The sequence below is a fragment of the Oenanthe melanoleuca genome, chromosome 3 (assembly GCF_029582105.1).
Source record: "Oenanthe melanoleuca isolate GR-GAL-2019-014 chromosome 3, OMel1.0, whole genome shotgun sequence".
NCBI lineage: Eukaryota > Metazoa > Chordata > Aves > Passeriformes > Muscicapidae > Oenanthe > Oenanthe melanoleuca.
In genome coordinates, this window is record NC_079336.1 from 6729905 (window position 1) to 6742419 (window position 12515).

Sequence of the window (12515 nt, forward strand, 5' to 3'; positions counted from 1 at the left end):
AAAAATTCAGAGGCAAATATGGCTTGATGGCACCACTGGAGCTTCCTTCTCCCAGGTAGTAACTGAGCCAAACCACTTAATACTGTGTGTAAAGCTGCTGCCGACTGAAGTAGAATTTGTTTAGATAAAGAAAATTGGAATTTATTACTCTGTAAGAAATCTGCTAGCTAAAAGAGGACTTCCTGAAAGTAGTGTGTGTTATCAAAGAAAAAACACTGGTGACCAGCAAAGGGAGAGTTGTTTTTCATGATATCTGCCACTCTGGTTTTTGTTTCCAGGCTTCCAGAGCTCAGCTGAGGAGCCCAGGATGTCAGCTCCTGTTCTCACAAATTCTAACCTCAGCGAGTGTGTAATCATGCCTCAAACAGCTTGGCTTTTTGGAGGGAAAGCGGTGTTTCTGTTCTGGTATTGCTGTCCAGCTTAATGTAATGAGTGATGGGAACACCGTGCCCGGGATGCATCCATCTGCTTCCATCCAGACCATTTTCTTTCTGGCCTTTTCTGCAGTCTGAAGTTATCAGCCCAGAACACTTGCTGATGATGGGAACTTAGTGCTGCCTTCCTCTACATGCAGGCATCTCTACCTCAGCTGAAGGCATGCTTCAGCTCCTGCTTTTGTGCTGACTTAAAATGGGAAAGAAGTCATTAAGGGGTGAGCTTAAGGTTCTCATCCAATTTAAAAGACTTGTATTAGCATGACAAGTTAAAAATGTCCAAGTGGATACAGAGTCAGTGTCTTCTTACAGACCTGGCACAGGTTGCAGCTTGCCAAGTCCTGCTGCATATGCTGTGTGTAGTTTTATTTGATACTGCATTACACTCAGTCACCTTTTTTCAGTGGGGATAAGGAGGCAGTGTGGTTCTGAGGCCATGCCTTGCATTGGAAACAGTGGAGAAAAGCTTTGGGATCCGTTCCCTTTTTCTCAGACAAATTCTCCACAAGAAGCTTGGAGGGTGGTGGAGCACCTGAAGCCACTTGTGCCTGTTCCTCCTCAGCTGATGAAACACGTTTGTGCTGCTGGAGCCGGGCGGGAGCAGCTGCTCTCCTGGCTAATCCCTGCAGCCGCACAACGCGGGCGCTCCGTTTGTCTGGGCCCCTCCAAGGGCAAGTGGAGTGTACCCAGGGCTCTTCATTAGCTGCTGCAGTTGCACTGTGCTAAGCTCAGCCTTAGCACCTACCTGCAGTTAATGAAAAGATGGGGTTGCTGAGGTTTTACTATAAACAACGGGAGAAAGGGGGATGACTTGTGTAAATTGTCAGGGGTAGGAGATTACCTGAACACGTGAACAGCCCCATTTGGAGATCACTCTCCTTCCCAGGTGAGCCAGGGGAGAGTCACACCAGCGAGTAAAAGAGTTTTTATTAGCAGGCTGCTGAGCCAGCCTGTCCCCCTGAATTTCTTAAGCTTTTAAGAAGAAGAATCTCTTGAGCAGGTATGTGCACATGATTCATTTGGCAAAAGTGCTCAGCCAACTTCCCAGAGGGGAACTAAATTTCTACATACAAGTAAAGTAAATAATCTGTGTCTTGTTCATCCTACCAAGTATTATTGACTAGTGCTGAGTAAGAGATGCGTGCAGAGCCTTGATGAAAGGCTGGCAACTTACCCCACTTGGTCTGAATTATTGCTGCATGGTTTTGTAATACTGAATTGCAAGGCTTTTAGTAATCTTCACAGGCTGTTCAACCTCAGCCAATAAGCCTAAACTAAAATGTTTTAAAACTGCAGTTCACACTTTTAAATACTCTGTAAGAACCAGAGACAATTTCAATAAATGTTAGGCTCTTCCTGTTAATGTGCAGAACAGAAATTACCTCCTCAGATCCAGCTGAAATGTTCCACTGTGGTGGTATTTGAGACTAGTTATATTTGGCTCATCTTTGTTCCAGATCCAGTTTTACAACTACCAGATGACACCCTAATGAAACATCAAAGAGGCCGTGAACGGTTGCATGGAATTGCTCTCTGAACGATGTATCCAGTGAGGTGCAGAGCTCCCACACTGGATATGAAGGAATTTTGACCATAAGGCAAATGCAGCTTTCATCTTCTAGACACTGCAGCAGCAGTGCAGCAGATATTTTTGCTTTCATTAAAAAAAAATAAAGTTAAAAAGCTGTTTATCAGGGTTTCTTTTCATTTCCTAAACTATCTTGAGCCCTTCTGTTCTTTACTTAATAGTACGTTTGGGAAAATAGATGAACAGGGAGCAGTCTTTCTGAATAAAATCAAAAATTACTTCTAAGATGTTTTTTCTGAAATGAGAATGAGAGCACTTTGGAAACTTCGAGTGTTTCAGTATTAGCAATAAATTGTTGGATTTGCAAGAGAAACTAGTTGGATGGGATTAATACATTTTCATCCCTGGCTTGGTTGAAACATGGAGTCCTCATTTGTGCAGTGTTTTTTCTTGATCAATCATGACAAAATTAATCCAATCTGGATGCTGAATCTAGATCTATAAATATATTTATTATAATATAACAAGAACTTAACAGTAAACATAAACTATATACAATACCATTACAGATAACCCTGTTTTTAATATTATTCACAGAAATAGCCAGTTTTGTTCCAGTGTGAGAAATGAAGAAATAAGCTAAACTGGAAATGTCGAATGTGTTTCAGTCTTGTTGACAGGTAGCACCTCCTTTGGAGGTAGACACACACCAACACTAAAATTAGTCCTGCCCCAGGCAGTTAGAAACTTGTGCTCCAATCTTTAGGTTCACACTTGCACCCTGTTTGACATAAATACTTTAAATGACATACTAGTATATAATTTTGTTGTGCTTATTATTTTTCTTTTCTTTAAAGAATAAATAAAACAACTGCATAACAAAGGCTGGAACCTCACTGTCAAAATGAGAGGCTTGAGTCACCCTATAACTTGACTCAGCTGACTCGAGCACATTTTCTTTAAATACTGCAAGATACAAATGTATTTATTTTTTTAAAATTTTATTTTATAAATGATTATTAATAAAATAAGATGATTAGCTAACCATCTGCATTGATTTCCCCAAAGCTGTAGGCAGACCTCCCTCCATATAAAAAGTCTACTGTATTTGGTATGAAATTCAACTAGATATTGAATGCAAGATCTCACCCACACCCTGCACAGGACCCTCCTTCTTGAACTACTGGTATGGCATTTGGGATTTGAGTCTGCAAAGGCAAGTATGGCAAATTTTTTCCCTCTACTTGGAAGGAAACCAAACAATCCTTAGCTTGGGGTTACTTCCTACTGGTGAATTTTAAGATTCTTTGCCCTGCCCCCTCTGTGTTACCCAGTCCATCTCCCATTTGTTCCTTTTATGTATAAATTTATAAAGAATTTCCACATCACAATGCTCTCTGGATAGACAATATTTTAATATATATAAAAATATAACCCCTGTGCTGTGCATATACTTACAACTCTACATAGTAATAATTTGAAGTCTCTTACACTGGGCTTAAGTCTATGCATTTTTCTACCATGGGCTTTAAACTCACGTGTTTAAAATCTGTAAATAAGAAGTATAAGGCTTTCACACCTAGGAAAGGAACTTGAAAAATAAAGTAAAATAAAAAACTTCTCAGACTTTACATAAAAAGATAGTGGCGAGTATCCCGAGGCAAGGAATTTTGGTTGAGAGCCAAAACCGAGTGCGTGGCCAGAGGAGGCATCTTCTGTGTTTGATGAGCACGTGGCAAAGCCCCACTGTGCTGTGCGCGTTACTGTGATCCTGGCCAGAAGTGAAGAGTGGCTTTATCAGGAGAATGCCTCTGCAATCCAAACAGTTCCCATTTTGCACTGCCAAGTGAATCAGCAGAAACCCGCAGGAAAAGGTTTAGAAGCCCCCCCATGCCCTGGTGTGGGCACAGCCAGCACAGCCACATGTGCTCACATGACAATCACCAGGAGCAGAAACTCATTTAGCCCAACAGACCTTTTGTTTTCATCATTTTGCATGGAATTTATTACCATTGGCTACTCTTCTTCTCCCCAGTCCCCACCTCACCCTGCTTTTGGGCTCTTCTCTAGAGAACTGAAATATTTGTTAGATCTGATGGAAGACTGACATCAGCATAAGCCATCTGTCATCACACAAGATCTCTCTCAGTCATTGGTATTGAAAAGCATGTATTAGAAACAAATGTAGGAATCAAAGTGGTAAGGACACTTTGACCTTTCAAATAGATTGATGCCTAAAGTGTAATAGTAAAACTAATCTGCATGGTTATTTCAAGAATCAAGCTTGAGCTCTAAAGTAAAATGCAGATTATTTTTTTCCTCTCTTCCCCAGCTTAAAAAATATGAGAAATTCTATTGCACCTGGGTTGACCAAAAGCCGATGTCCAGAACAAGTGCCACTATAACATCTAGTGACACCCTTGCATTATTAAGTTACAATATCTTACATAACACGGAGCTTTCTGCTCCTTGTTCACCAAAAGGTGAGGATGATTTTTCTACATTCAATGTAGACACTATTCAAGACTTTAGAGCAATATGTTCACTGGCTGGCTTTGCTGCTTTTGTTCCTTAAGTAATTGTATTCCTCTTGTCTGCTTTCAGCAGGCACAAACAGTTCTCCATCCAACTCCTGGGGAGCATCAGCCGCTCTGAATGTACTTCTTGATTGCTACACAGCCGTGTCTGAAAACGGGGCAGGGCATGTTTGGTAGAAGTGTCCACGTGTTTGTTTTAGGGTCATAGGCTTCCATGTTTCCCAGGGCAGGTCCTTCACTGCTGACAATCCCACCAGTAGCATAGATTTTTCCATCTAGAACCACAGCACTGTGTTTTTTAAAAAAACAAAAACAAAAAAGTTAGTTTGAATTAGTTGTCTTACTGAGCAATTTTCTTTTTAGGCCTAAAACAGACCAAATCTTTTACAACAATGGATAAACAATGAATACACCTTTTGTTCTTATCTGTATAAAGCTCTGTGAGCATTTCTCTTCTCTCTTCCTTTCTCTCCCCAAAATTAATCCTTCTTGTGTTCCTGCCAGGTAGGTAACTGTTGTCTCTAATGAAACAACAGATAAAAGTCCAAGTAAGATGTTTCTCCAGCCCACACATGTGGGATCTGCAGCAAAAGCAGCAGGGTGGTGTGTCCCTCTTCGCACACACAAAACCAATCTAAGCAATTTGGGGTTTCTATCACCTCAGCTGGAATAAGATCTTGCTTCAAAATAGGGGATAAAAAACTTCAAAATACGTTCTGCTGCTTAAGCTGCTTCCATGGTTGTGCCCTGGCATGGGGGCCTGGAGATCCCACTGATTTTGTCTAACCCCAGAGTTGTTCTTGGCAAGGTGGGTCTGGAGCACACAGATGTGATGGTCAGGGCTGTGCAGTTGAGGGAATGACAGGACAGCTCTTTGTTAGCATCTAAAGAAGACAAAAAACCTTACTGCATTCCTAAAGTCAAAGTACTTGACTTCAGATACCACATGTAAATCAAGAATAATGGGGCTGGGCTGGTCCCACGGTCCACAGGCTCCTTTTAAGAGGGAAGGTGCACAGATGTGGAAGGTATTTGAAAGAAAACTTCCCCTTTGGTCTCATCTCTTTCTTCCACTTTATGCCCTGGCCTCTTGAGCAATGGTGCACATGGCAGGACCCTGCTTTGGTCTGATGAAGATGGGGCTGGGCTCCCACATGTGCATTTGGAAATGGCAGAGCATGGCAGAGGCATCTGGGTGGGAAAAGCCAATGCAGAACCTGCCATGTGCTCCATGCTGCCTTCCCACCGTGTGGAGGGGAACCCAAAATTGGGGTTGTCTGTTTTTCATCTGCCAGGAAGCCTGAATTTGCCTTCCAAGTTGATTTAAAGGTGTTAATCTGGATGGGGTTGGCAGTGGCTTTTCTGGTGACTGGGTCCATTTGGAGAGCAGCTGGTGAATGATTGTGTTAGGAAGGAAAAGGGAGAGTTGGAGATTATGCACCTGCCAGGGGATAGCACGGCGAACAAGAGGGACGGGAAGATGAGAAATTAATTGCAACCAAGAAGGTGGCCTAGATCTAACAAGGTGGAAAAGTGTAGTGGATCCTCTAGGCTTGGTAAAAGCAAAATAATTTTGTCTGGCTAATTTTGAAGTAGTGGGAAGAGGAAAGTTAAAAAGTGATAAAGGCAAAAGCCAGAGAACGCTGGAAGACACAGGATGAACTGAGACTAAAATGGCACCGACAATGCCACGTGCTTCTGAAGAACACAAGACTCTGATGTCCTTGTGGAGAAGCAGAGCCTGAGGTTAAAAATAAACTCACAATGACAACAGTGAGGACTCAAATAAGCCTAGTCCCTGGGTACTGCCAGGAAATAGGAAATAATGAGAATCTTGTCAAAATAACTGTTAATCTGAAAGGAGGAGGAAGGAGAGAGAGACTTGAAGCACTTGATTAGAGCCTATCCACAAATCAGCAGGGCTGGATGATGCATAGCCCAGGCTCCTGAGGGAGTTTGCTAATGAACTTACTGAACCACGGGTAATTATTTTCCAAACGTCAGGGAGAAATGGGGAAGAATAAGGACTTGAGTAAAGCAAGTGACATCCTGAAAGATGGCTTTGAAAGAGAAGGAGCCCACCTCCAAAGGAGTCAGAGCTGGTGGCAGAGGCACTGCCTGGCAGAACTCCTGCCAAGGCTTAGTCCCTATGCCCAGGAGGCAGAGGTGGCAGGACCAGCTGACCCAGTAAATCAGACAAATGTGCTAATTAAACCACAGTTCTGGACTTAGCATATTTGCTGAGGGGTGGAAAGCCCATTTCTGGACAGGAACAAGTTACTGTTTATGCAGGCTAGGAATTACAGCTTGCAAAATCTGGCCTGAGGAGGAAGGATTGCCCCATCCCAACCTCCTGAGGTGGTGGAGGGGCTGCTGAAAGAATGAGAGTTGAGAACGGAGGCCCTCGGGCAGTGGTTGCTGGTTTTGTTTCACTTTTTTTTTTTTTTTTTTTTTTTTCCCTGGACTGTGAAGTTGAAGCTTATTTGTTTGGTATATGGTTTGGGATGTGGAAGAAGATCTAATGTCAGAGATGGACTGTGGTACAAAGCAACCCTTCTGCCCTGGTTCTCTAATGAAATGCTGATTACTAATTGAAACAGTACTCCTTCACAATGCTTGATGAAAAAAGAAAATAAAAATTAAATGGGTTATCAGTTTTGTTAGGTTAAGTAGGAAAAATGAAACAAACTCCAAAAGATCCCCAAAAAAGATCTGTCTGAAGAACTATCAATAATGGGCAATTGAAACAAGTATTAGTGTGGAGCATAGAGCCTGAGGCTGGTTCCATCAGTGCTGATGATCAATATCTGCTGCCCATGAATAGCCTTAGTTTTAATTTAGTGGTGTGGATATGCTGGTGTAGATGGCAGCACCTCACAGCAGTACAGAGGATCTCTCAGTCCTTGGTCACCACCACCGTACAGGGCTGGTCTACCACTCACTGCTCATTAACTGCTGAAATTCCTCTGCATGGAGCTTTTGATCTGTATGGGAAGAATGGAATGACCAAAGGGAAAACTCTACAGGTGACCACAGGAACAGGAGCCAAGCAGCCATCAGCCTTTCTTTGCTGGCTCTGTGCTGCACAGCTGAAATCTGGCTTTAAGTGTTGGTATTCCCTTCGTAGGGATTCTATCTCACCTTAGGTCCCTAAACAAGGACGTGGGTGCTTTACAAACTCTTGTGTCACATCTTAGCCACCCACATTCCTTCTAGTGAAATCTCTTCTGTGGCATGTTTAGTAGGAGCTACTCTGAGCCAGAGCTGCTGCCACTGCTGAGCAGCCAAGGAAACCTTCCCAAAATGATCTGGGTCTGGGCTCCTCCCCAGCCCATGCTCTAGATTTGGGGTTAAAGCAAGTGGGCAAGTGCTTCCCTTGTTCTCTGGAACCTGGGCTACAGCCCTGGAAAGAATTCCTTCCCAGTGCCTGGGACAAGCAGCTCAATCCTGTACCTTCCCATCATGGTGCTGATACAGTGGGGAAGAAATGGATGCTGAATTCCACCCTCTGGAAGACTGTATGAATTTTAAATGGTGCTTGGAGCAACTTCTGCTCCCTCCTGCAATTCCTGTAGATAAGACTGGCATAATGCTGAGCTTGTGAGTCATGCCTGAGGTTTAGCAAAGCAGTGAGCTGCTCCTACCATGAAGAAATACTTCACAGTTCTGAGCACACAGTGGGTCCTCACATGTACAGGGAACTTTGGAGACATTCAGGCATCTCTGGGGCTAAAGTGGCAGGTAGGTGCTTAAGATAATTAAGAATTTAATCCTAAATTGCAGTTACTTTGTAGTATTAGGACAATCACTACTGATTTCTGGGATCTTAAGGAAAAGAAAATTCAAGTGGGTTCTAAAACCTTAAGTGAGTGGAAAGGAGTATGCTCATTGCTCTTTCTTCTTTACTGTGACAATATTTCGTTTCTCCCCTCCCTTCCATCCTATCAGCTGTAAAAACATCATTACCAAGGCTGACATACAAAGAAAGAAATAATTACAATAATTAGGATGTGAGTTTATTGCTTGGTGCCATTAATCCTAAGAGATAAAATGATTACAGGCTGTCAGAGCCTGGGAAGGAAGGAAGGAAGGAAGCTTTGTGCCAGAGAGCCCTGCTGCAGGGACACAGACCCTGGTGGCTTTAGGGCAGTGACTTCCCTGGCTGTGGAGCAGCCAGACCTCCACCTCTCCAGCAGAATGTCTGGGGAGAAGGTAATGGGCATCCAAATGCAGATCACTTCAGCCACTCCTTCAAAAAAAAATTAGTTTCAGCTAATTATTATCATGCAGGCTAATGAATGACCCAGCTTTCTACTCTGCAGGTAATTACTGCTGTTCACTAGAGAGGCTTCTCCTGCCCTATGACTGATTCTCCTGAGATGCCTGGGCATCCTTCATTTCCCAAGCAACGTTCAGGGTCAGAGGATCATGCTGTGACTGTCCCCTGACACTGTCATGGCTCTTCTGATTCATCTGCTGACCTCCATGAAGCTCTGGATCACACTCCCAGGAAAATTCCAATGAGGCTGAGGTGTGCCAAGGGCTGGTGGGGATCTCACTGTCCATGACTGGTGTTCTTGTGTAATCTAAACACCCTTTGCATCTCTTCCCTGCCTATCCACCTTTCAGTCCTTGCCCAGGCTGAGCAAATGGCAGGGAAGGTCCCTCTCTGACAGCTGCCTGTTAAAGGACTTGATGGACAAACCAATCACTGAACCAAAAAATTGAAGAACATCCCAGGCAGCAACGGACCTGGAAAGATCATCTAGTCCAACCTTTTGTGGTATCTTGCACCCTGTCCAATCACATCCTGAAAACCTTTGGTGATGGGAATTTCACCACATCCCTGAGGAGGTTGTTCCAGTGCATGATGGATCTCACCGTAAAAAATTCTTACATCATGATGAAGCCTCTCTTTGTGCAGCTTGTACCTGTTGCCCATTTTCTTCTCCCATGGCTTCTCAAGGGACAGCTTCTGTCCTTATGTAGCTGCTCTTTTCATGCTGGAATACTCGGTGACAGTCCCCTGAGCTGTCTCTTCTCACAACTCTTTCAGTCTTCTCTCACCAGACAGGCTCTCTAGCCTTTTGGTCATCTTCCCAACTCTCCTCTGGACCCTCTCCAGTCTATCTGTGTCTCTTTTGAGCTGTGGGAACCAGAAGTGCTGCCTGACAAGAGCTGAGTGGAGTGAGAAGATGTAAGTCTCCTGATGGGCAGTAAGATTTGGAAGCAGAGAACGTCACAGTCTTTTTTTCTGTATGTTTGAGAGGTGAATGCCTGGGTGCTCTTGCTCCAGCACTTTTCTCTCCCAATGACATGCTGGACATATAATCAAGCAGTGGGACTACAAGAAATGTTAATTTTATTACTGCTTTGAAATTTCCTAAAGTCCTAAAAATCACATCAGCCTCATTAGGAAATGTTAACAAATAATTTTTCAAAATTCTGTCTTGTAACTCTCAGGGTTGCAAAAGATTTGAAATGGGCTGAACTAGTGTATTGTTTTGACTGTCTGAAGCTTAGTGTCTTCTGAGGCCTCAGTGTTCTTCTCCCTCCTCATTCCTGGCTATGCATTCAGAAGCACAAATTTATTTGGGGCAGTTCCATGAAAATTGTTGAGTATTATCAGTTAGGTTGACACAGGATTTGCTTAAAAGAAGGGGAAAAAATATACCAGGATTTATTAGTGATTAGTGGATGAATTTCCTTCTTGCCCTAAGATTTCAGGAGGGCTCTACTGGAGGTGGAACTGAATGTTGCTGGTGGGATTCTTGGGGTTGTCCTGTGCAGGGACAGGAGCTGGACTGGATGCATCCCTTCCAACTCAGGATACTCTGTAATTCCAGGATGCTCATCAAGTGGATGGAGCTGGTGTTAGGAGTTAGGGTCCCAGCCCTGCAGGGTGTTGCTCTGGGCAGTGCCAGGCAGAGCTCCAAGTGCCCTGTAAGCTTTTAGACCAGGGACCTTCCTGAGACACCTGCAGGTGGTTTGCAGTGCTGGAGCAAAAGTCAGGGAGGCAGAGCCCTGTCCCTGTTTGGGGCAGTGCTGACAGCCCCTGCCCCCAGCCAGGTTGCTGTGTCACAGAAGGTTTGAGCTTGGGTGGCCGTGTCACGCTGCCAGGAGTGTCATCTTTACAATGAGATGGATAAATGAGGGTCCAGATTAGTCATGGTCAATTAGGAGGATATCATGCCCCTTCCTGGAGCAGGATTATTAGTGTGGGTGTTTTGGCCAAGCTCCAGTTATATTCTCCCCTTCTCTGTGAGCACTTTCCCTTGCTAATGATCCAAAACCATCACGTGGCATCATTACTTGTTGCTGAAAACCAGCAGTGTTTTACTCCAAAGTCCACAGCACATCAGTAATGGCCTGAGAGTTCTGTCTGTATCAGTTATGCTTTAATGCCCACCACAATCCTTCATGTCATCAGCTCCTACAGAAATTACTGCCAGTACTCTGGTGCAGCAGTTCTCACTGCTGTCTGTGGAGTACAGCCCCACACCTATGTTTCCTTCCAGATAGGCTGGAAGGTTTTGGTTTTCCCTTCTGGACTACAAACACCTCCAGCTGCAAATGCTCCCAGCTGAACACAATAACCTTCCTGTCTGTAGGTTCAGGAAGCACATGGCCATTGGGGAAACCTGCTCCATAATAGTTGCACCTGGGAATATCCATCCAAACAAGCTGTGCTCCAATCCCTTCCAGTGCCTGGAGCTGCCATGAGCTTTGTAAGGCAGAAAGGAGCCAGCCTGAGAGCCTGTATCTGGTGCTGCAGGTCAGCAATGTCTGGCAGGTCAGTACAGGGGGCACCATGCTTTGCTGTTCAAAAACAAGGCCTTCCTTGAAAAGAAAGAGGTGGTGTGTGTGTGTGTAAAGTAATCCCCAAACTGACCCTGGTTTGTGCTGTTCAGCCTGAGTCAAGGTTTTATTAAAGATTTCCATTCAGCAGAACCATCTAATAAATCTTACTGGTTAGCAGTCAGAGGAGGAGGAAGAAAATGCTTTTCTGGTGTCTGTTGGGAATTGCTGGTACTAAATTAGCTTCTCTGGAATTATTGCTGGCACCACCATGCTGCTGCTGTTGCCCCGTGGAGGCTCTCTGTAGCACAAGCCTGTTTGCACGCTGCTTGCATCCTAAGCAAGCAGAATATGGAATTTTTAATCATGCACAGGAAAGCATTTGGTATTCTTTTCACTTGTGGAAAAATGAACCCTTGAAGGGCACTGCAGGAAGGGAGAACTCCTGCCTGCAAAGGGAGGCCTTGCCACACTGAAGGGGAGGGATATCTGCAAGTCTTTTTGGAGGGAGGTGTCTGGCAGAGGTGTCATCATCTCATCCTGGCCTTTCATTCCTGTTGGCTGCTGTCCATCATCTCAACATCCTGCAAACAGGAGCTGCCAAACTGAGACAGGGTACGTGGCAAAAAGCTCACACTTGCCTGATGTTTGGGAAATGTCAAATATTTCCCTCACCTGTTGTGTAGAAGGTGTTCAACCTCTCAGTGAATTTTAAAATGCTTCAGGCCTATTATAGCTATTTTCTATTTAGCACCATCTTTCAAAGGGTTAATTCTACATCAGCATGAATTTCTTATTGACTTCCATCAGGCTGGGCTTAATCTGAAAATGATCCTCAATTTGCTCTTCTGTTGATTGTGAGCTGGAGACCCGAACCATTTATTTTTCATTTTTCATTAAAAGTAATTTAACTTGATATTAAAACCATTTAAATGGACCTTTAATTTTTCACAGGCAGGGAATGTCACACACATTTCTTTTCCCTCTGCTCGAGGCTATCATGCTCCCTCATCACTAACATGTAGAAACAAAGCAGATAAAAATAAAAGTGATGCAGTCAAGATTTTTCCCAGCAAATTCAGTATTGAGTGATTCCTGGTGAGAGGAGATCAATAGCATGCAGTTAATTTTTAAGTTGTTTATGTTGCTGCTTTTAAACCATGCTTTTTGTGATCCATGCTAATGAGTGGAATGAGGAATTTATAGATTCATGGGCTA

The 12515-nt window shown here is 43.8% G+C and overlaps 1 protein-coding gene across 2 annotated transcripts in view; it reads right to left on the reverse strand.

The window, feature by feature from the left end:
• Positions 1–2453: 2453 nt before the first annotated feature.
• Positions 2454–12515, reverse strand: part of KLHL29 (kelch like family member 29) — a 386641-nt gene continuing 376579 nt past the window's right edge. For both annotated transcript variants that reach the window (XM_056487785.1, XM_056487786.1), the window contains one exon: positions 2454–4788. In XM_056487785.1, the coding sequence (XP_056343760.1) occupies positions 4605–4788 (184 nt within the window). In that variant the 3' untranslated portion in view covers positions 2454–4604. The remainder of the gene's footprint in view (positions 4789–12515) is intronic.